General features: G+C 36.7%; 2 protein-coding genes across 3 annotated transcripts in view; both read right to left on the bottom strand.

The window, feature by feature from the left end:
- The window catches only part of LOC132902436 (uncharacterized), a 43,550-nt gene extending 35,566 nt beyond the window's left edge, over nucleotides 1-7,984 (bottom strand). The window contains exon 1 of the mRNA XM_060947424.1: nucleotides 7,844-7,984. Within this exon, the coding sequence (XP_060803407.1) occupies nucleotides 7,844-7,984 (141 nt within the window). The remainder of the gene's footprint in view (nucleotides 1-7,843) is intronic.
- A 2,005-nt stretch (nucleotides 7,985-9,989) lies between these two features.
- Nucleotides 9,990-22,545, bottom strand: part of LOC106138027 (unconventional myosin ID) — a 55,405-nt gene continuing 42,849 nt past the window's right edge. Inside the window, exons 13-19 of one of the 2 annotated variants that reach the window (XM_060947117.1) lie at nucleotides 21,707-21,734; nucleotides 21,002-21,123; nucleotides 19,034-19,254; nucleotides 17,855-17,935; nucleotides 17,263-17,456; nucleotides 16,037-16,185; nucleotides 9,990-13,454 (exon numbers count right to left, since the gene is read on the bottom strand). In XM_060947117.1, coding sequence (XP_060803100.1) covers nucleotides 13,274-13,454; nucleotides 16,037-16,185; nucleotides 17,263-17,456; nucleotides 17,855-17,935; nucleotides 19,034-19,254; nucleotides 21,002-21,123; nucleotides 21,707-21,734 — 976 coding nt within the window. In that variant the 3' untranslated portion in view covers nucleotides 9,990-13,273. Of the gene's footprint in view, nucleotides 13,455-16,036; nucleotides 16,186-17,262; nucleotides 17,457-17,854; nucleotides 17,936-19,033; nucleotides 19,255-21,001; nucleotides 21,152-21,706; nucleotides 21,735-22,545 lie in introns of both variants that reach the window. The other variant, XM_060947116.1, reaches the window with a different exon arrangement.

Raw genomic sequence — 22,545 nt, 5'->3', positions numbered from 1 at the left:
TATACGGCTATTATACGACACTTCTATTCAGAGGTCACCCTCATTCAGATTTATGAACGCGTTCAGTGAAAACAGACCTTAACAATGAATAGACTCGTCACTTAATTAAATTTAATATTATATTTTTCCCATGGATGTCGTAAATGCGATTAAGGGATAGGCTTACAAACTTAGGATTCTTTTTAGGCGATGGGTTAGCAACCTGTCACTATTTGAATCTAAATTCTACCATTAAGCCAAATAGCTGAACGTGGCCATTCAGTCTTTTCAAAACTGTTGGCTCTGTCTACCCCGCAAGGGTGTGACCATATGTGTGTATATATTTTTCTTATAGGCTATAGACTAGCAAACTGTCACTATTTGAATCACAATTCCATCATTGAGCCATTAGCTGAACGTGGCCCTACAACGCAGAACGTGGTCTTTCCAAGACTAAACTATTAGCTTTGTCTACTCTGTAAGGGATGAAGACGTTATTATATGTATATATATAAATATATAAATATAATACCACTACGTAATTGTCAATTTTTGATTTCACTGCCGGGACACTTTCCCGGCTTCTCGGGTGCAATAATTGTAACTTTCTTTATGCAAAACAGTTTAAAATTAGTTGGTAATTAGTTACAGCATTCAATACCATCAGAAAAACACTAACTTCGTCGATGGCTCGTACTGATGTAAACAACTTTCAATATGAAAGAAAAAATAGGAGCACTCCATCTATTTCCTATGGATGTCGTTAACGGCAACAAAGGGATAGCACCTACACTACACTACCTAAGTAACTACCTAATTAAAATTGAATTGATGTCAATGAAGCGAAAGATGTATGCAGAAATTATGGCAAATGGAAAGATGTCTCTGCCTTCCCCTCTGAGAAAGAGGCGTGATTTAAAATAATGTATTCCGGGAATAACACGTTACATTTTAATTTAACACTCCATCGGTTTTCAGAAGAAACTGCTGCAGTGCAGTTTGTTACCGCTTCTTGTGCACTAATGCTTTGGAAGCGGCAGTAAACTTAGTTATTTATTTTACGTCAACCAATGTTGTGAAACGAAAAGATATGACAATTATTAATTGATATGAAGTGTCTCATTATAATGAATTAAATTATTTAATTTGATGCCTAAAATCATTAATTATAGAATAGAATAGATTTATTTTCAAAATTTGATACAAGGTATCACTTATTGACATCTCATCACTTAAATCTAATTATACTACCGCTTCTTAAGCGCATGTGTAGAAGAAGCGGCGGAACAAACCACACTGCAGCATTTTCATCGGACGTCAATTAACAAATATAGATATATGTATTGTTATTTGTTATAAAACAAGAAGGTAACACAAATATATATATACTTAACCTTTGTTTTATTATACCTTTCTTAGTAAAGAGAAAATCCATAAATTTAATCCGCCGGGTTTCCTCGACTTTTGTGAAAACTGAAGCTGCGACAAAAGATAACAAATCCCTTACAGATGAGTTTACTTAATCCTAAATGCGTGGGTTCTAAGTTATCAATGTTCGTTGTGAATTCCACAGGCACGGTATCTTCTTCTTCAAATTGTTCGTGAAGGACTGACTAACTGACTAACTAATACTGCGATGACAACAATACATGAGTAGAACTGAATAAATACATACATAAAACCACGTCTATATCCCTTGCGGGATAGACAGAGCCAACAGTCAAGACTGGTAGGCCAAGTTCAGCGGTTTGGCATAATGATAGAATTGAGATTCAAATAGTGACAGGTTGCTAGCCCATCGCCTGAAAGAGTAATCTTAATTTAATAAGCCTATCCCTTAGTCGTCTTTAACGGTATACATGGGAAATAGATGGAGTGGTACTATTCTGTTTTCTATTAGTGCCATGAACCACACGGCATGACCGAATGTTTTAATTTTATTCTTTCAAGCTACAAATAATAAATGCCTTCAGCAATTTGTAGATAGAATAAAATTAAAACATTGTTACACTCTCACGAACTTTCACATTTATTTTATAGTATCTAACTGATATGAAATTGTGGTTTAGTAGTTATTCTTTTTATTTTTTATTTTTGTATACTCCTTTTTAAGTGTAAGTCGAGACTACATGTTTCAACTTACCACAAACGTTTCTTCTTTCGCTTCATTCACATTAAAAGCTCTTTTCGTACAAACTCGTCGGAACAAAAACTTGACCTGACCTTTCACCGTTTATGTTTCCCTTCCTTGTTACCGAAACTATTCCTATTACAAAACTGTAACTCCTCAAGGAAATAGTAATTTGGAATGAGGAAAAATTCCAAAGGCCCTTTATGTGTAGTTTACTCTTACTACGAATTAAAATAGTTTTTAACCTGCCTTTGTACTTCTTTGTCGTTAACTTAACCGTCAACCTTATTGTTGTGAAGTTGACGTTGTTAAAGAAAATGCTGCAGAGCAGTTTGTTACCGCTTCTTCTGCGCTCAGTTCTGCGTTAGTGCAGAACTTAGTTTTTAAGTACTTAATTTATTTGACGTCAACCAATGTTGTGAAACCAAAAGATATGACAATTAGGTAGGAAGTGTCCCATAATAATGAATAAAAGTTATGAATTTAAATTTGAATTTGCACTGTTCACCCTATCTCCCCTCGTGACAGTGTTATGTTTGTGTTTTTAATCGAAAGGTTCTTAGCATAGACCCTTCATTACAAAAACACAAACAAACACACACACGTCAGATACATAATAAAAGTTAAAATTAATTGAAAATACTGCCTACTGTTTTTTACAGTCGTTAAAAAAAAATTCATAGCTAAACCAACCAACACAATTTAATCTTGTGTAGGTATCTAAATATAAAAACGCTATTTTTAAGGCTTGAGATTTCATTAATCAAGAGATGAGTGAACGTATCCAAATGAGGCTTCAATTAAAGAAAACTCAAGTAACATAAATTTCACTTCCCAAATTGTAATCCACCATTTTTTATTCCCACGCTCATTCAAGATAAATCCTCAAAGTCTGCGAAACACATATTACTTCTGTTTGAGTTTTGTAATGCTAGGCTTTTGTCACCTGCTTCGCTTTCGCGGGAAAATTTAAAAAATAGCCCACATTTTAGCAATTTCTACCCTCGTAACAAGTCATGCGCGACGCCATCTTGATGGCGCGAAAAACTATCGCTGTTTCGATTTACGTGACCGTAGGTCTGCTTTGATATACCACTTCAAAGCATGGTACGCCGTTTCTATCGCGCGATAAACTATCGCTGTCCCTTTTTACGTCAAAGTAAAAATTGAAACAGCGATAGTTTTTCACGAGATAAAACAACAGTCAGGGCAGAGACAAAAAATATAAATATTGATCAAACAACGTAACATTGCTACCTAGCATCCTTCCTGACACAGACGCGGGACAATAATTAAAAATAGATATAATTTTCCTTTTATACAAAGTTTTTCAGTAGCAACTCAGAAATATTCTGACCCGAAAACGAAATTAACAAGACTTTATTAATGTTGAAAAAAAATTATTAAACGCTCCAAAGTAATTTACGGACGACAAGTCGAGAATTAAGAATGATCTGAAGAGGCGCTGACGGGCCGAAATATTGCACATTAATAAGAAGGCTCGTGGGTTTGGGTATTAGGTAAACTGTAATTTTCCCCTCAACCTACATTTATCCATCCATACAAAGTTTAAAATAAACAAAAATATACGGAACTATAAATAAAATTAATGAAAAAGTTAATCTGAAGGTAACAATTTTTTTTTGGAAGGAAAAATACTTTAAAAAGTTAAAATGAATTTAGCCGTTAAATCGTTACAGACAGACAGACTTTCATGTTTACAATATTGTGGATATTGTATAGGCGAGCGACAATAATGTAATATATCTCGCAGCTGATACTTACCCAAAAACGATGCTAATACGTAACAAAATTTCTTACTATATAAGATCAAAGAGCGTTTTTTAACGTGCTATAAGACTTTTCAAGACCATTTGGCTTTGTACCTCGCAAGGGATATAGACGTGATTATATAAACATATTTTTTTTTTTGGGCATGAAATCAGACAGGGTAGACAGAGCCAACAGTCTTGAAAAGACTGAATGGCCACGTTCAGCTATTTGGCTTAATGATAGAATTGAGATTCAAATTGTGACAGGTTGCTAGCCCATCGCCTAAAAAACGAATCCCAAGTTTGTTAGCCTAATATTGTATGGATATATAAAAATGCAAAAGATGTGAAAGTTATAATATTTAAGTATATTCTTGTGTCAAGCACCCTAAACATACAGCTACATACTTCATAAAGAAACAAAAAATGCATAAAATAAAAGAACAACCACTTCAGGGTTTATGATGATGGCTGTGAACAGCGGTCGTTAACCAGACTAGCTCAGATAATAGCTGTACCTACCTACTCAAAGAATTCTTATCTATACTAATATTATGAAGCTGAAGAGTTTGTTTGTTTGTTTGAACGCGCTAATCTCAGGAACTACTGGTTCGAATTGAATTTTTTTTTTTGCGTTGAATAGACCATTTATCGAGGAAGACTTGGACTATATAACATCACGCTGCAACTATAAGGAACGAAAAAATAATGGAATATGTGAAAGAAACAGGGAAAATATTCATCCTTCAGGGCTTCAATGATGCCCAAAATAACTTTTCCACACGAACGAAGTCGCGGGTACAGCTAGTTGTGTTATTATATTAGTGATGGATTTAATATAACGTAACATACATAAATCATGTCTTTAAAGTACGTAGCAGATATAATTACATTTAAGTGAGGTGACGTCAATATATGATACCTTGTATCCAAGTTTGAAAATAAATCTATTCTATTTTATTATATTTCCCCCGCAAGATAGACAGAGCCAACATTCATCAAAAGACTGAAAGGCCACGTCAGCGCTTATTGACAGAATTGAGATTCAAATAGTGACAGGTTGCTAGCCGATCGCCTAGAAAAGAATCCCAAGTTTGTAAGCCTATCCCTTAGTCGCCTTTTACGACATCCATGGAAAACAGATGGAGTGGTCCTATTCTTTTTTTGTATTGGTGACCACACGGCACATGATGACATGTAGATTCCAAATGTGGTTTAGGGGTGCGCAATTTCCCATAATTCCCGCGGGAACGGAAATTAATGACTCATTACTCCCGCGGAGCCGCAGGCGTACTAACTAACTACCTACTAACTAACTTTACGTACGTGAATAGCCAATTGTTTATAATATTACAGCTTACATCGTACCAGCCAAAATTTCTAGAAAGTTCAACGATATCTGAACATTTCTCCGTAACGAACAGTAACATCAAATTAGACTGTTTATCGTGAAATTCGTCTTTATTCAGTTTAATTGAATCCCCAACAAATTACCACTTATGGATGGAGTAAGGCTTCGCTGATATTGGATCAATTTAGCACCTCCACTCGATTTTGCTTTATTAAGATAATTAAGTAAAACTCAAACAATAAACTAACATTTGCACACGGTTTCGCCCACGTATTGTCACATCATCTACATAATTAATAAAGAGAAGAAAATATTGTATTTTTTTTATTATGTTTGTAACGACGGCCTCTGTGGCGCAGCGGTAGTACGCTTGTCTGTGACATCGGAGGTCCCGGGTTCGAATCTCGGCCATGGCATGATGAGAAAAGAACTTTTTCTGATTGGCCTGGGTCTTGGATGTTTATCTATATATAAGTATTTATTATAAAATATAGTATCGTTGAGTTAGTAATCTCGTAACACAAGTCTCGAACTTACTTCGAGGTTAACTCAATCTGTGTAATTTTTCCCGTAAAAAAAACGAATAAACTCAAAAACTGACTGACTCGAAGCGTAGCAGAAGGTGCAACCTGAACACGCGAAGATGAGGAAAGAATAACTTAATTAAGCAAGTAACTTTCAACCCTTTAAAATGCAACAGAATATTTTAGACATACACTAAATAGAAACATGTAGGTTAATTAACTAAATGTGCTTGCATTAGTGCTTCCATCTCGATGCATTTGAAACATACTAAGTCTCTTTACTTAAATCACGGGATGCGCTAACAAACAGAACGCTTTCATTAAGCTAATTATATCAACATAATACACTAAAAGGAAATTATTATAGGTAGGTATGTAGGTAGTATATTGTAAGTATGTTGGAACCATGGTTGATTAAGCGGAATATATTTAAGTTAGCAAGTTATATTTTAATAGATATTATTTATTATTTTTAACATCTATGCCGTGTGGTTTGCGGCACTAATAAAAAAAGAAAAGGACTACTTACTCCTTCTTTTTCCCATGGATGTCGTGAAAGGCACTAAGAGATAGGCTTATAAACTTGGGATTCTTTTTTCTAGGGCGATGGGCTAGCAACCTGTCACTGAAATCTGAATTCTATCATCAAGCCAAGCTGAACATGGCCCATTAGTACTTACAAGACTGTTGGCTCTGTCTACCCCGCAAAGGATATTGACGTGACTATATGTATGTTTAACATTTGACGAAATCATAATGAAAACAACAGCCACGAAAATAAAAAAGTTAGAACAGTCATCATGTTTGCTAACTTGCCCTTAATTTTTATGATGAAATCATCCAATTTCATCAACCCGTCTATAGTAAAATTTGTACTCAATGTGTGCAACATAGTGAACTTGAGATCATCGGTGGTCGAATCAGTAAGATGCCCGGTTAACCCTTTCCCCCCGGGGTAGTGATTTTTAACGAATTTCTGCTTTTGAACTTTATTATCATATTTAGGTAGGTAAAAGGAAACGCACAGATTTTTTTTAGATTTTTATTATACCTAGAAGTACTATTTCCAAGACCTAGACTTAAAAGTACCGTCAGGACCTTTGTGTTATCACAATGTTAGGAACTTTGATAGAAACTATAAAAGTAATGAGATTCAATAATGACTTAGTAATAATTAAATTAATAGGTTTTTAGTTATAGATTAACCTCGTGGTATTCAACAAAACAATTTTTCTTTTCATTTAGACACAAAAACACGTTGCAATGCGAACATTTACTATGAGGTTTCGATTGAATCTTCTTCAAACTACAAACCTCACACCTTCCCCTGTTCTCTACGAACGTAGGCCAATGGATGCCTCTGTTACCCAAGCGTACGTCTTTTATAGTGGAATAGTCAGATTTGCGCCGTTTCGAAGGGCCGCCTTTCCCAGTATTATCAGTAGAAGTCTTTCTTTTTTGACCAGCATCTTTCATTGACATCCAGCCTTGAGTAACAGAGCGTCGAACATCTTTTACGGTAGTCTGTTCCACTATGAGTCCATGAATGACATATGAATTGACAAATGCGATATCCAGAAGACCCCAAAACAACCTGTGCCATCATTTCGGAGATTTGCGATCTATACAGTAAAGGGCTCTCAAACGATCAGCGGTATCGACGCCGCCCATATAACTATTGTAATCTTTGAGAGCTACACGGCATATAATGGCAGACTTGGATCCATTTTTTTCTTAACGTGACACAGTTGCCTCTTTGTTTCCATGAAAATTTGATACTAAATGAACCACTTTGTTATCCTTCCATTTCCAATATCCAATGTCTAAATTTGAAAACCGATGATCACTGTCGCCCTTTTTCATTTGAGAATCAGCGAGCATATTTCCGGGCAGTCCTTTTCTATTACTTCGTATAGTTCCACATGCGTAGGTGTTTTCAGTTTTCAGTTTCTCAAGCAAAGCAACAGACGAGAAAAAATTATCAAAGTAAACTACCTTCCAGTCTTATGCACTCTAATACATCTCCATTTGACGGCGACGATGGCGGAACTTCGGCGAAAACACTGTCTAGAGCTCTTTCAAATACCTCATCGAAGCCTCTTGGTGAGGGTAGTTGAAGATTTTCTACTTCATCATCGGACACACCTGCATCAGACTCTTCGTTGCAGTCCGGAAGCTCTTCTAATAGCAGGGCTTCAATTAGAGCAGAATTGTTTGTAATATCCATCTCAATAGCTAAAACAGTAAGCAAATAGTTCAGAACAATAATAAAAATTAAAAAACATTCGTCTATAATAAAACAAAATATCCACTTCATCGAGTATAAGTATTATGAAAACCCATAATTTTTGAAACTAAATTCACCTGACGGTACTTGTAAGTCCGCATCAGTTTTTATCAAATATTCATACAAAATAAAGTGACAATGCATTATAACAGCTTTTAGAAATGTAGTTAATGATATAAACAACGTAAATAGTAAAAAACAATAGCACTTACCTATGATATTCTATTTATAAAACATTTCCAATTACACCGCACAACGAAGTGACGAAAAGTTTGACAAGTTGTAACTCGCTGTTCAAATTTTTCGGCAACATTACGCGGTAATTCAAAAAACGCTCTGTGATTGGCTTACGGAAACGGTACTCGGAAGGATCGTCAGTTGTAGTTATCATAAAGTGTTTTCGTACTTAAGTTATAAGACGAAAAATGTGGAGGTACTTCTAAGTACCGTAAGGAGGGAAAGGGTTAAAATGCGTGATGCGCAGAAATTCACAGGTTCAAATCCCACCTCGGCTATGTCCCAATTACTATTTTCGAAATTATGTACATTAGTTTAAATATCGATGCTCTAACGGCGAAGGAAACATCGAGAAAGAAACCTGCACATTCAGGCAATCAAATTGATGATTAAAAATTCAGGATCGTTCTAATAGGTTCCTACGGGTTTACCTGCAAAAGTTGCGGAGGTGACGCGGGAGTCGCTTCGTGTAAAAACCTGACTCACCCAATCAAGGAGCTATAGTCAAAGGCATATCCCGGGCTCCTCTCCAGAGTAGTAAGGATGTAACCAGGTCTAAAGCCAGGAGGAAAAAGAAGAAAGTGCAATGTCCTGAATATATTTATTAGGTATGTAAAACGTGGCTGTAGTTTTAATAAATTACATGTGAGTTTTTAGTTCATTTCAAAAAGAAAGCGTGGTAAATGTTTGCAAATTTATTAGTTACTATACTTTTATAAATGATTCAAAAGTCATAACTGCCTGGAATGTAAGATCAATGAGTCACCTTTACCAATATCATGGAGCTAACTTTTAAAAAGCCAAGTTAACCTTGAAGAGTCGCGTTACTTAGAAACATTTCATGCAAGCCTGCCTTCCATATGTTATAAAATCTAATGCGGCGAGATGAAACATTTTAATAAAGATGCTTTTACCACGCAGTCAAAGAAGTTTTGATGATGTCATTAAATATCACAGGGAAAAGGGGTAAGGTTTAAAAGAGGCTATATTTTGTAACTGTGCCTTTTGATGTCGCGTTATACAATACTGACACGTTAGACAGAGTCTCTGATTGTTGTATTTAAACTTAGGTGGATTATTTAACAAGAGCACATGTCATTGTTTTCTGCTAAAGGGCGCGATAGACTAGCACAACTACATTCAGGTAAGTAATCAGTTTTGCACGAGCATTTGTGTGTAAGTATTTTATATATATTTATTTCTTCTTTTAGGCGACGGGCTAGCAACCTGTCATTATTTGAATCTCAATTCTATCATTAAGCCAAATAGCTCAATGTGGCCTATCAGTATTTTCAAGACTATTGGCTCTGTTTACCCCGTAAGGGATATTGACGTGATTATATGTAATGTATTTGTGTGTATATATATATATGTATACGGTATAAACTTTTAATCATATTAAATTCTAATAAAATAATATGATAGGACTTAATCAAAAAAAATATTTTCGTTATAGTGCATTTAAGTAAAACCTAAAAAAAACTAAAAACTTTTTTTTCCCTCTGATAAGGTCAGCTAAATACTGCCTGTGGTACTGAGAGAAAAAGAAAGAAAACTGTGAAATTCACACATTGTTTTTAGTCACTTTGGTCCCAAAAAACTAAAGCAGCAACTTTAGGAACTCCAATAAACGCGTGTTTTTGATGTTTCCAAAAACTCTGATCAAAAATACCGGAAAAAGGGGTAGAAAACAATAAAAAAACAGACGTAAAAGAAAATATTACGTTTAATAGACACAATGGCACCGCAAAAAGGCACGTTCGACTAATCACTTTCATAACGGCTATATACAACGCTAGGCGTACCTACTGACGACTTTGTGGATTCATTTATTTGCAAATGACGACGTACGGTCTTACCACCGTACGTACATATTTCGCTGACCTCGCGACACACTTTAGGTGCGAGCCATTATATAGATATACGTTTAAGTTAATATTACATGTCAGTGCGCTAAGAATAATAAAGAAGTTATTTGAATAACAAACGGTCGTCGAGACAGGGTGAATTAATCTTATTTTCTGTAGTCTTACATTAAACAACTTTTAGATACAAGTGATCTTTATCTTCTTAAACAAACAAACTCTATTTAAAGAGTACACAGTCATACAGGCCCGTTCAGACCACCACAAAAAATATTTAAAAACATATACTTTTCCATGTGTCAATGAAGCAATCTCAAACTTTACTATTACTCGAGCCGAAAAAAGGAGTGCAATGATCTCACGATTACTCACAAACTGTTTTAAAAGGCTCTGACGATACACGTTACGACTCGCGTAGCCATTTCATCGCCCCACGGTGAGTCGTCGTGTTAAGAACCATCTGATACGGTCCAAAGTTTTGCGCAAAAGCGATTAGGACACCCTATAACAATTTGTACCTATAAATCGTCATTCGCAAATAAACGAATCCGCTTACAAAATACAATTCGTTGTTAAAACAATACTGAGCTAAAATAAATTATTATTTCACACTATCACTAAGTTTTGTACGTTACTTTACACATAGCGTGGACACTTTATTTTTGTTTGTTTGTTGTGTATAATAATTCTTTTGCTCCGAAGTTGAGACGTATTACATATTTTTTTATCGCCAAGGAACTAACGTTGCATGGCGGCCGATCAAGATTACACATTTTGGTTATATTCAAATTCAAAATCTTCATTGCATATCATAAAGTACATCAGTTGAATTACAGTCACTGCTTATAAATAGGTACAATATGAACCCTGTTGGGCATCGCAATTATAAAATAATATGGAACGGCGGGCAGGTTTATGTCGGCTATTTAGAATATGACATTAAATAAAATCGTATTATATTTGGAGATCATTCAATTATATGGCATTATATTAATATTATCTCCAAATATAATATATATTTATAGTATGGTGTGACCTCACAATACGAAAGTTATTGCAACTTCAGAGCAAAAGGCCCTAGGGTCAGTTGTTAAAGACATGAGCATATTTGTATTTATTTTAATTACAATTATTATGAAGACACAGAGATCCATTAAACTATTAAAACGTCACATTTTCTGCCAACTTTCAGGCATTATTAAGTTCCTCAAGGCTTTGAAATTCTTTTAACATATGTATATGATACTTAACTACCTGCTATTAGTATCCCGTTATGATTCAGTTAACGAATACTGTCTTCCTTATATCTTAAACATTATTTTTTTCTCTCAAGACGTTGGCTCTGTCTACTGTATGTATATAGAGCCGTGTGGTTCCCGGCATCAATACAAAAAAGAATAAGACCACTTCATCTCATTCCCATGGATGACGTAAAAGGCGACTAAGGGATAGGCTTATACACTTGGGATTATTTTTTTAGGCGATGGGCTTGCAACCTGTCACTATTTGAATCTCAATTCTATCATTAAGCCAAATAGCTGAACGTGGCCATTCAGTCTTTTCAAAACTGTTGGCTCTGCCTACCCCGCAAGGGATAAAGATGTGACTATATGTATGTATGTATATTTTTTGTTATCGGTATTAGATAAAACACAGTTACTTCAAATAATTTCAACATAATCTGTAGTACTTTATCAAAAAAAATCAATAATACTGACCCTTTGATGAACGTGAAAATTTCCAAATTATAAATTATGCATACAATATCACGGAATCATATTAAAATTTAGCTCGTCTTGTACATCAATAGTTTTATATATATTTATTGTTTCATTAGGCACATGTTGACATAATTTTAAATATTTATTATAATAATTATACATCAAAACAGTAATAAGAAATATTGACTCTCGCCGTTGTCATGAAATCATTTTATGACACAAACTCACTTGTATAAGTTCAAAAAGTAATATAAGAATTAATCCATCATATTCGGCTAATAACATGAATTAAAAAAATAATAATATTAATTTCTCATTATACAGACATTATAAAAAAACATTTTTTAACAAAAATATGTAATTAAAACATTTTAAGTGTACGCCGTTACAATTAAACATTACATAAAATCGCTTGAAAAATACGTACAAAAATATTATAAATAATATAACAAACATAACTATTACTCGTTTTTAAAACTATCGTTATCACTTTAAATAAATTAAGGTACTTAACAAATCACTATACTAAGTTAACCATGTTTCATATCATGCTGTTCTTTTCTATCAGTATCAAAGCGAAAGGGAGAGCGTTATTATTTTGCGTTTCTTTCGGCTTCATTTTGACCAGAAACAATTTCAACTTATGAATAATATAACTGTGATGATATTAATAATGTCAAGATAATAATTTATCGAATTATAAACTGTGAATATTTATAACATGTAAAAATTATGAATTTTGCCATTATTTCAAATATATTTTTAATTAAATTCATGGCTTAGGCTACATCATAAGGCGATATTTGCTATCACTTTTAACTTACATGTGTGTATACAGCTTTGTAATACGTTATTTGACAATATGGCGTTTAGATTATTTTTTCTTTGTAAATTTTAATATTGCTGCATTTTCTAAGTTTACTATAAAATGTTAAATTGTTTGTATGTCACAACCAGTAGTCGACTAAGAATTTTACCGTTAATAAAGCTGTTAATTTTAAAATAAATCCTATTTTGTTCACATTATTCTTTCATAACAAATAAACAAGCTTAAGTTTCAGACGAATTCTAAAAAAGTCTTGATATATTAAATGCAAAATTTTTTTTAATAGAAATTTTTGCCATATTAAAAATATAATGAACTCTGTCCTACTTAATCTTCCTGATAATTTAATCAAATACCTACGTATTTTTAATTCCAGAATTGACTACAAAAAAAAATTACATCGCATTTAAAAAAGGAAAGAACCTTATTAAGTTTTACAGTATTGTACAAGAACTGGCTATATAGAAATTTACATCGCATTAAAAAAAATAATGAATTTACAATTGACGTATTCATTCCAGAACTTTCCTTCCATGCCAACCATATTCAAAAAAAGAACTTGACACATTAAACACTCGCCTCACGCCCTAGCCGAGGCGGGATGGTACGTGATGACGTTGTGCGCATGCGTGAACGGCGCCGCCTGATTGGCCAGCGCGGCGGCGGAGGGGGGCAGCTGGAGCGCGCGAGTTTTCCCGCCCAGAGTGCAGCGGGTGGTCGCCCCGCGTTCCACTTCCACGATCAAGTCAGAGCCTGTTAACCTACGGAAGATAAGATAATTGTCAGAATAGTACGTACAATCTCTCATCTAAACAAATACTCCATATTTTTTTTTAAAGTTGTCACGGGCCTACAACTAACTTGATTTTGTAAAATTACTGTATCAAAATCATAAGATGCCAATAATTAGATTTTCGATAAATGGTCTATTCAACACAAAAATATTTTTTTAATTCGAACCATTAGTTTCTGAGGTTAGCGCGTTCAAACAAACCAACAAACTCTTCAGCTTTATAATATTAGTATACATACATACATACATACATATTGTCACGTCTATATCCCTTGCGGGGTAGACAGAGCCAACAGTCTTGAAAATACTGAATGGCCACGTTCAGCTATTTGGCTTTATGATAGAATTGAGATTCAAATAGTGACAGGTTGCTAGCCCATCGCCTAAAAAAAAAGAATCCCAATTTTGTAAGCCTATCCCTTAGTCGCCTTTTACGACATCCATGGGAAAGAGATGGAGTGGTCCTATTCTTTTTTTCATTGGTGCCGGGAACCACACGGCACTAATACACTAATATTAGTATACATACATACATACATACATAAAATCACGCCTCTTTCCCGGAGGGGTAGGCAGAGACTACCTCTTTCCACTTGCCACGATCTCTGCATACTTCTTTCGCTTCGTCCACATTCATAACTCTCTTCATACAAGCTCGGCGGTTTCGGGTACTTTTGACCTGACCCTTTACCAGGACGTCCTTAATTTGATCAAGATACGTTCGTCTAGGTCTTCCCACTCCGACCTTTCCCTCCACACTCTCCTTGTATATCTGCTTAGTCAACCTGCTTTCATTCATCCTCTCCACATGACCGAACCATCTTAACATACCCTTTTCTATTCCTGTAACTACATCTTCTTTCACATCACAACATTCCCTTATCACGCTGTTCCTTATCCTGTCACTCAATTTCACACCCATCATACTCCTTAACGCTCTCATTTCCACTGCATTTATTCTGCTTTCATGCTTCTTTTGCCATACCCAACTTTCACTCCCATACATTAATGTCGGGACCAACACGCCCCTGTGCACAGCCAGTCGAGCCTTTTTGGATAGTTTCTGACTGCTCATAAAGGCATGCAAAGCTCCATTCACCATGTTCCCCGCGTTCACTCTCCTTTCAATATCACTATCATACTTGCCATCTGATGTAAACTTTGATCCTAGATATACAAACTCTTTCACTTGCTCCACTTTTTCTCCTCCAATCAAAATATTACATGCTGTCATTTCTTTCTCCATTTCAAAAACCAGTGTTTTAGTTTTACTTACGTTCACTTTCATTCCTTTCTCTTTTAAAGCTTCATGCATACAGTTTACCATCTCCTGTAACTCCTCCGCTGATGACGCCAGTATAACCTGATCGTCGGCATAGAGCAGACATTTGACGAGTAACTCATTCATCCTTAATCCACTTTTAGACTCTTTCAAATCTGTCAAACAGCTATCCATAAATAGGTTGAACAGCCACGGTGACGCAACACATCCTTGCCTAACGCCTTTCTCAATCTTAAACCACTCAGTGTGCGCTCCGTTTATCCTGACACAAGCACTCGAATCCTCATATAAGGATTTCAGTGCTCGTATTAAGAGACTGCTCACCCCATGCATAGAAAGTGCTGACCACAATTCATTCCTCTCAACTCTGTCATAGGCCTTTTCCAGATCTACGAATGTGCAATAGACTTTTTGACTCTTGGCCAAAAACTTTTCGGCTATGCACCGCAAGGAAAAGACCTGATCAGTACATCCCATTCCCTTTCGAAATCCCGCTTGAGCATCCCATATTTTGTCATCAGTTTCATTCCTGACTCTATTAATCAATACCTTAGCATACAATTTGCCGACGACGCTAAGCAGGCTTATACCACGATAATTTTTGCAGTCCAGCTGTGACCCTTTTCCTTTGTAAAGTGGCACGATAACAGCCTTACACCAATCTTTTGGTACTCGGCCGCTTCTCCAACACAAATTGAAAAGGCAGTACAACTGACTAGCTACTACGCCTTTTCCTGCTTTAAGCATCTCGACCGACACTCTATCACACCCAGCAGCCTTTCCCGCTTTCATACTCTTAAGTGCTTCCACAATTTCGAACATTTCAATTTCGCCTTCCATCTCATTCTCTTTTTCTTCGCTATAGCAGAAATCTTTCTTATTTCCTTCCTTTTTTTCAAATAAACTTTCAAAATAGTCCTTCCATATCTTTAGTACACATTCTTCTCCTTTCACAACGCTACCATCCTGGCATCTGATCCTAGTCAGCTCTCTGGTTATAGTATTTCCTCGGGCTGACCTTACGGATTTCCAGAATACTTTCAGATTTGACTGAAAGTCTTCTGATAGCCTTTTATCAAAATCCTCTTTATATATTAGTATAGATGATTCTTTCTAGATTTCGAATGAAAAATTTGTTTTGTTCAGGTAGTATACATAGTTCTTTTTAAAGCGGGATTATGAGTGTCTGGTATAGTACTTTTATAGCGGGATTAAGAGTGCATACTACACAAACGTCAATGTGACAAATTCTAGAAAGTTCCACTCACATGTGGAACCGGTTGGCGAGCACGCCCACCAGCTCGCCCACGAGGTCGCCGGCGCCGGCCACCAGCCCCACCAGCAGGTCGTTGTTGGCGGCCGGCACGCTCACCACCACCAGCTGGGCGTCGCTGCTCATCACGCGGACGGCTCCCACCTGACGAATAATACATATCATACAGAATAGAATAGAATAGATTTATTTTCAAAATTGGATACACGGTATCACTTCACACAGGTCACACTTATAATGACAAGATTTTGCAAGTAAATCGAAATTTAATGTATGAATATGTCGGTGTTAGATAGAAAAAGCAGCGATATAATTAAAAATACCGGAACATAGTTATAGGAAAGCGATTCATTACTATCTTACAAGTCTAAGTTTTCACTGAACTGAATTTAGTGAATAATCATATCACTAAAATTGGACCGTTTTATAAATATATCCCTTGTAATCCCTAGGGCTTTTGCATCATTGAAGCCCTCAAGGACGAATTATTTTCCGTGTTTTCATATTGTCCATTATTTATTTGCTCTTTATAGTTGCAGTGTGATGTTATATAGCCTAAAGCCTTCCTCGATAAATGGTCAATTCAACGCAAAAAGAATTTTTCAATTCGAACCAGTAGTTCCTGAGATTAGCGCGTTCAAACAAACAAACAAACTCTTCAGCTTTATAATATTAGTATAGATATTCACACCGTGAGCTTGCTACACTACAAGTCTTAAGCCTGTTCTACATTAGCATCGGCATAACTACACGAGAATAAGCAAATAAGAGAATGTGGACGAAGTTTTCTGCAAGTCGCAAATATATTCGGATAACCTCCATTACTTTAAAGGGATGTCGGGTAGATTTGTGTTTTACAAATGTAAACGAGGATGTGAAGGGCTGTTCTCGATATCATCTTGTTTCGGCAAATATTGAGAGCGAGACGTCTCGACTAGATTGTGAAGGGGCCTTTATACATATATACCACATTCGATCGAGTCAAGTTTTTTTTTTGAGTTCTACTTAATAAGTGGCCAGTTCGACTATGGAACACAATGTCTATTTCTATTACAATCTTTGAAAGCGCGTATTCTTTTTCTGAATTTTGTTCTTAGTGGCCAGTTTAATTATCGAATAACAAACACATGTTTAAAATTAATATTTTTGTTTTTCATTCCAAAAATAATTTCTCTTAAGCCTACAATAAAATTTATCAACATAGATACAAATATAGTATACCTCGGATATCTGCGTAGGTTTCTTCAGCACTTTGAAAGTGTTAGCGTCGATCTTGTAGATGGCGTTGTCGGTGATCAACAAACATCTCTCCGCCATCTTGTTGTGTCGGTTGAACTTGTGTACGCGACACGAGAATAAAGGCTTGCCGAAGTGGGGGCTTCGCTGGAGGGTCGATATTGACGCTTTGTATAGAGCTGGAGAAGTAAAAGATAAAGGGAATTAGTAAGTCCTGTACAATAACATGTGCTTGGAAAGCCGTAAAACGATACAAATAATTGCTTGCCTTGTGATTTCCGGCATTTTAAAATAGAACCACTACATACCATTTCCATGGATGTTGTAAAAGGCGACTAAGGAATAGTCTTATAAACTTGGGATTTGGGATTCCTTTTGTAGGTGATAGGCTAGCTACCTGTCTCTATTTGAATATCAATTTTATCATAAAGCCATAGAGCTGAACGTGGCCTCACAGTCTTTTCAAGATTGTTAGCTCTGTCCAGCAAAAGGGATATGAACGTATATGTATGTAATAATCAAGAGTATAAATCAATAAATTATCATTAATTATTATAGTACTATCTCTCGGACTTACCAGACTTGGAGTTGTAATTATCATCAGCCAGGTAGTCCCCGAGCCACTGCCGGTTCGAGCCCCACTCCGCCCGTCTTCCGCCTGTAACACAACAAAAAATTATCAGAATATGTCTAACACGTAGTACATATAATTAGATTTAAGTGATGTGACGTCAATAAATGATACCTTGTATCCAATTCTGAATATAAATCTGTTCTATTCTATTCATATCGTATGTCTACGTCACTTACGGGGTTCTCAAAGCCAGTAGCTAGTGATGTGACATTTAGACTCTTCGCTGCTATTGGATGAGCGCGTCGCATCCTTTCGCTGTGATTGGCTGATGGCGCGTGACGTAAGAGATCGCTATATGATAATACATATCTTCCTATCATTCTATACATACATATAATCACGTCTATATCCCTTGCGGGGTAGACAGAACCAACAGTCTTAAAAAAGATTAATAGGCCACGTTCAGCTGTTTGGCTTCATAATAGAATTGAGATTAAATAGTGACAGTTTGTTATCCTATCGCCTGAAAGAAGAATCCCACGTTTATAAGCCTATCCTTTAGAATACGACATCCACGGGGAACAAATGGGAGTGATCCTATTCTTTATTCTCGACATCCACGGGGAAACAAATGGAGTGGTCCTATTCTTCATTTTCGACATCCACGGCAAACAGATGGGAGTAGTCCTATTCTTTATTCTCGCCATCCACGGGGAAACAGATGGAGTGGTCCTATTCTTTATTCTCGACATCCACGGGGAAACAGATGGAGTGGTCCTATTCTTCATTCTCGACATCCACGGGGAAACAGATGGAGTGGTCCTATTCTTTATTCTTGACATCCACGGGAAAACAAATGGAGTGGTCCTATTCTTCATTCTCGACATCCACGGGGAAACAGATGGAGTGGTCCTATTCTTTATTCTTGACATCCACGGGAAAACAAATGGAGTGGTCCTATTCTTCATTTTCGACATCCACGGCAAACAGATGGGAGTAGTCCTATTCTTTATTCTCGCCATCCACGGGGAAACAGATGGGAGTGGTCCTATTCTTTATTCTCGACATCCACGAGGAACAGATGGAGTGGTCCTATTCTTTATTCTCGACACCCACCGGGAAAGAGATGGAGTGGTCCTATCCTTTATTCTACCCAGAACCACACGGCGCACCGTCACTTACTCAAAGCGCTGGCCGCGCAGATCTTCATCTTGAGCTGGGGCCACTGGTCCCTGGGGATGGGCTTGAGGATGAGATAGGCCCGCCAGCGCCGGTAGCCGGCCTGCAGCAGGCGCGCGGCGGCGGCGGCGGCGCGCGGCGGCTCCGGCCAGCGCTGGATGACGCCGCGGTGGCGCGCCAGCTCCGCCTGCAGCTCGCCGATGTAGCGGCGGCCGCGGTACCGCCTGGAACAATTGAACAGTTTACAGGTATTTGGATGATATGAAACTGTTTTGGTTTGGGTAAACGGGATTATGTAAAATCACTACATAGTATGAAACAAAATCGCTATGTTAGTCTGTTTGTCTGTATGCTTAAATCTTTAAAATTAAGCAACGGATTTTGATGCAGTTTTTACGTAACAGGTAGAGTGATTCAAGAGGAAGGTTTTTATGTACAATAACATTTATAATTTTGGCACCCGTGCGAAGCCGGGCGGGTCGCTAGTAAATAAATAAATATTCTTGAAAAAATACATTTTCAGAACCAAGGTTGGGCCTTTGTTGTAAGTTATAACTATAAACCTGTATTAGAAAGACCCGCTCTTAAATAATTAAATATGTGTTATTTGCAGACATACAAACATACATACATATGGTCACGTCCATATCCCTTGCGGGGTAGACAGAGCCAACAGTGTTGAAAAGACTGAATGGCCACGTTCAGCTGTTTGGCTTAATGATATAATTGAGATTCAAATAGTGACAGGTTGCTAGCCCATCGCCTAAAAAAGAACCCCAAGTTTGTAAGCCTATCCCTATAAATAAATAATTAAATAAATATTCTTTATTGTCTTGAAAAAAAATTACATTTTTAGAACCAAGGTTGGGTCTTTGTTTTAAGTTATATAAACCTGTATTAGAAAGACCCGCTCTTAAATATGTGTTATTTGCAGACAATGTGCAATTACAAGTTTTAGTGCTTAAAAATAATAGGAACAAACATGCAAATAACAGAAAGCAATGACACAATTTAAACTACATACATATATACAAAAAATCACGCCTCTTTCCCGGAGGGGTAGGCAGAGACTACATCTTGCCACTTGCCACGATCTCTGCATACTTCCTTCGCTTCGTCCACATTCATAACTCTCTTCATGCAAGCTCGGCGGTATAAATAAAACAGTTTATAGGTATTTGGATGATATGAAATTCAACTGGTTTGGGGAAACGGAATTACCTATGTATAATTGTATATATTTTTTCACGTTTATATCCCTTGCGTGTAAACAGAGCCAACAGTCTAGAAAAGATTGAATTGCCATTGTTAGCTGTATGGCTTTCTAATGGAATTGAGATACTGGAAAAAAGTGACAGTTGCTAACAAATGACTATTAAATTAGCTTATCCCTTAATCGCCTTTTTACGACATCCTTAGGAAACAGATAAAGTGATTCTTTTCTTTTTTCTACTCGTGCCGGAAACCACATGGCGAATAAATTTAATTATTCTGTTTATTCAAGCTTTAAAAAATATTTTTCATTAACAATTAAATACATTAAATTAAGCTTTTATATTTATGACTAGCTGTGCTGTGTATTGATGACTTTGTCCGCGTGGAAAAGTTATTTTGGGCATCATTGAAGCCCTCAAGGATGAATATATTTCCCCGATTTTTTCACATTGTCCATTATTTCTTCGCTCCTTAAAGTTGCAGCGTGATGTTATACAGCCTAAAGCCTTCCTCGATAAATGGTCTATTCAACACAAAAATAATTTTTCAATTCGAACCAATAGTTCCTTAGATTAGCGCGTTCAAACAAACAAACAAATAAACAAACTCTTCAGCTTTATAATATAACTATAGATTATTTCTTCGCTTCTAAAAGTTGCAGCGTGATGTTATACAGCCTAAAGCCTTCCTCGATAAATGGTCTATTCAACACAAAAAGAAAAGCTTTATAATATAAGTATAGATTAATATACATACCTCCAGGCATTGTATATGAGGAACGCGGCCTTCATCTTGCGGTACCGCTGGCGGGCCAGCGTTCCACGCCACAGCTTCTGCAGCAGCACCACGATCGACGGGATCAGCTCCGAGCGGGACGCCTCCAGCTGCTGGAGGGTTCGGGCGCTCCTGGAGTGGGGAGACGTCAATGTTTCAGGTGAGAAATGTTGCAAATAATCAAGTAATTACTTTGTTTTCTTTTGGGAAGTTGAACTGAGAATCTGTGAGAAACATCTAGTCTTTTTTTTAAATAGTAAATCAAGAAGTTTAATAAGGACCAGCTCCGAGCGGGACGCCTCTAGCTGTTGGAGCGTGCGGGCTATCCTGGAGTGGGGAGACGTCAAGGTTTTAGGTGAGAAATGTTGCAAATAATCAAGTAATTACTTTGTTTTCAGTTGTGTGGTTTAACTGAGAATCTGTGAGAAACATCTAGTCTTTTTTTTTAATAGTATATCAAGAAGTTTAATAAGGACCAGCTCCGAGCGGGACGCCTCCAGCTGCTGGAGGGTTCGGGCGCTCCTGGAGTGGGGAGACATCAATGTTAAGTGAGAAATGTTGCAATTAATCAAGTAATTACTTTGTTTTCTTTTGGGAAGTTGAACTGAGAAACTGTGAGAAACATCTAGTCTTTTTTTTTAATATTATATCAAGAAGTTTAATAAGGACCAGCTCCGAGCGGGACGCCTCCAGCTGCTGGAGCGTGCGGGCGCTCCTGGAGTGGGGAGAAGACAATGTTTCAGGTGAGAAATGTTGCAAATAATCAAGTAATTACTTTGTTTTCTTTTGGGAAGTTGAACTGAGAATCTGTGAGAAACATCTAGTCTTTTTTTTAATAGTATATCAAGAAGTTTAATAAGGACCAGCTCCGAGCGGGACGCCCCCAGCTGCTGGAGGGTTCGGGCGCTCCTGGAGTGGGGAGACGTCAAGGTTTCAGGTGAGAAATGTTGCAATTAATCAAGTAATTACTTTGTTTTCTGTTGTGTGGTTTAACTGAGAATCTGTGAGAAACATCTAGTCTTTTTTTAAAATATTATATCAAGAAGTTTAATAAATTATCGCTTATTAAATTCGGTATTTAATTCCAGTTGAGAAACCACGAGAAACATCACAATTTTTAATTGTCAAACGTGTATTGACGTTGTTTCACACGCCATCGGTAACACGCTTGCAACCTATTTTCACAAATAAAAAAATACATTGTTCAATTGATTGACCAGCTCCTAATTAAAGCATTATTTCACGTCACAATAAAAGTGCCGTGTGGTTCCCGGCATCAATGAAAAAAGAATAGGACCACTCCATATCTTTCCCATGGATGTCGTAAAAGACGACTAAGGTATAGCCTTACAAACTTGGGATTCCTTTTTAGGCGATGGGCTAGCAACCTATCACTATTTTAATCTCAATTCTATCATTAAGCCAAACAGCTGAACGTGACCATTCAGTCTTTTCAAGACTATTGGCTCTGTCTACCCCGCAAGGGATATAGACGTTACCATATATACATATTGATTGACCAGCTA

Source organism: Amyelois transitella, chromosome 13 (assembly GCF_032362555.1).
Source record: "Amyelois transitella isolate CPQ chromosome 13, ilAmyTran1.1, whole genome shotgun sequence".
NCBI lineage: Eukaryota > Metazoa > Arthropoda > Insecta > Lepidoptera > Pyralidae > Amyelois > Amyelois transitella.
The sequence above is the reverse complement of the archived record's forward strand: the minus strand, read 5'-3'. Positions and strand labels throughout refer to the sequence as shown.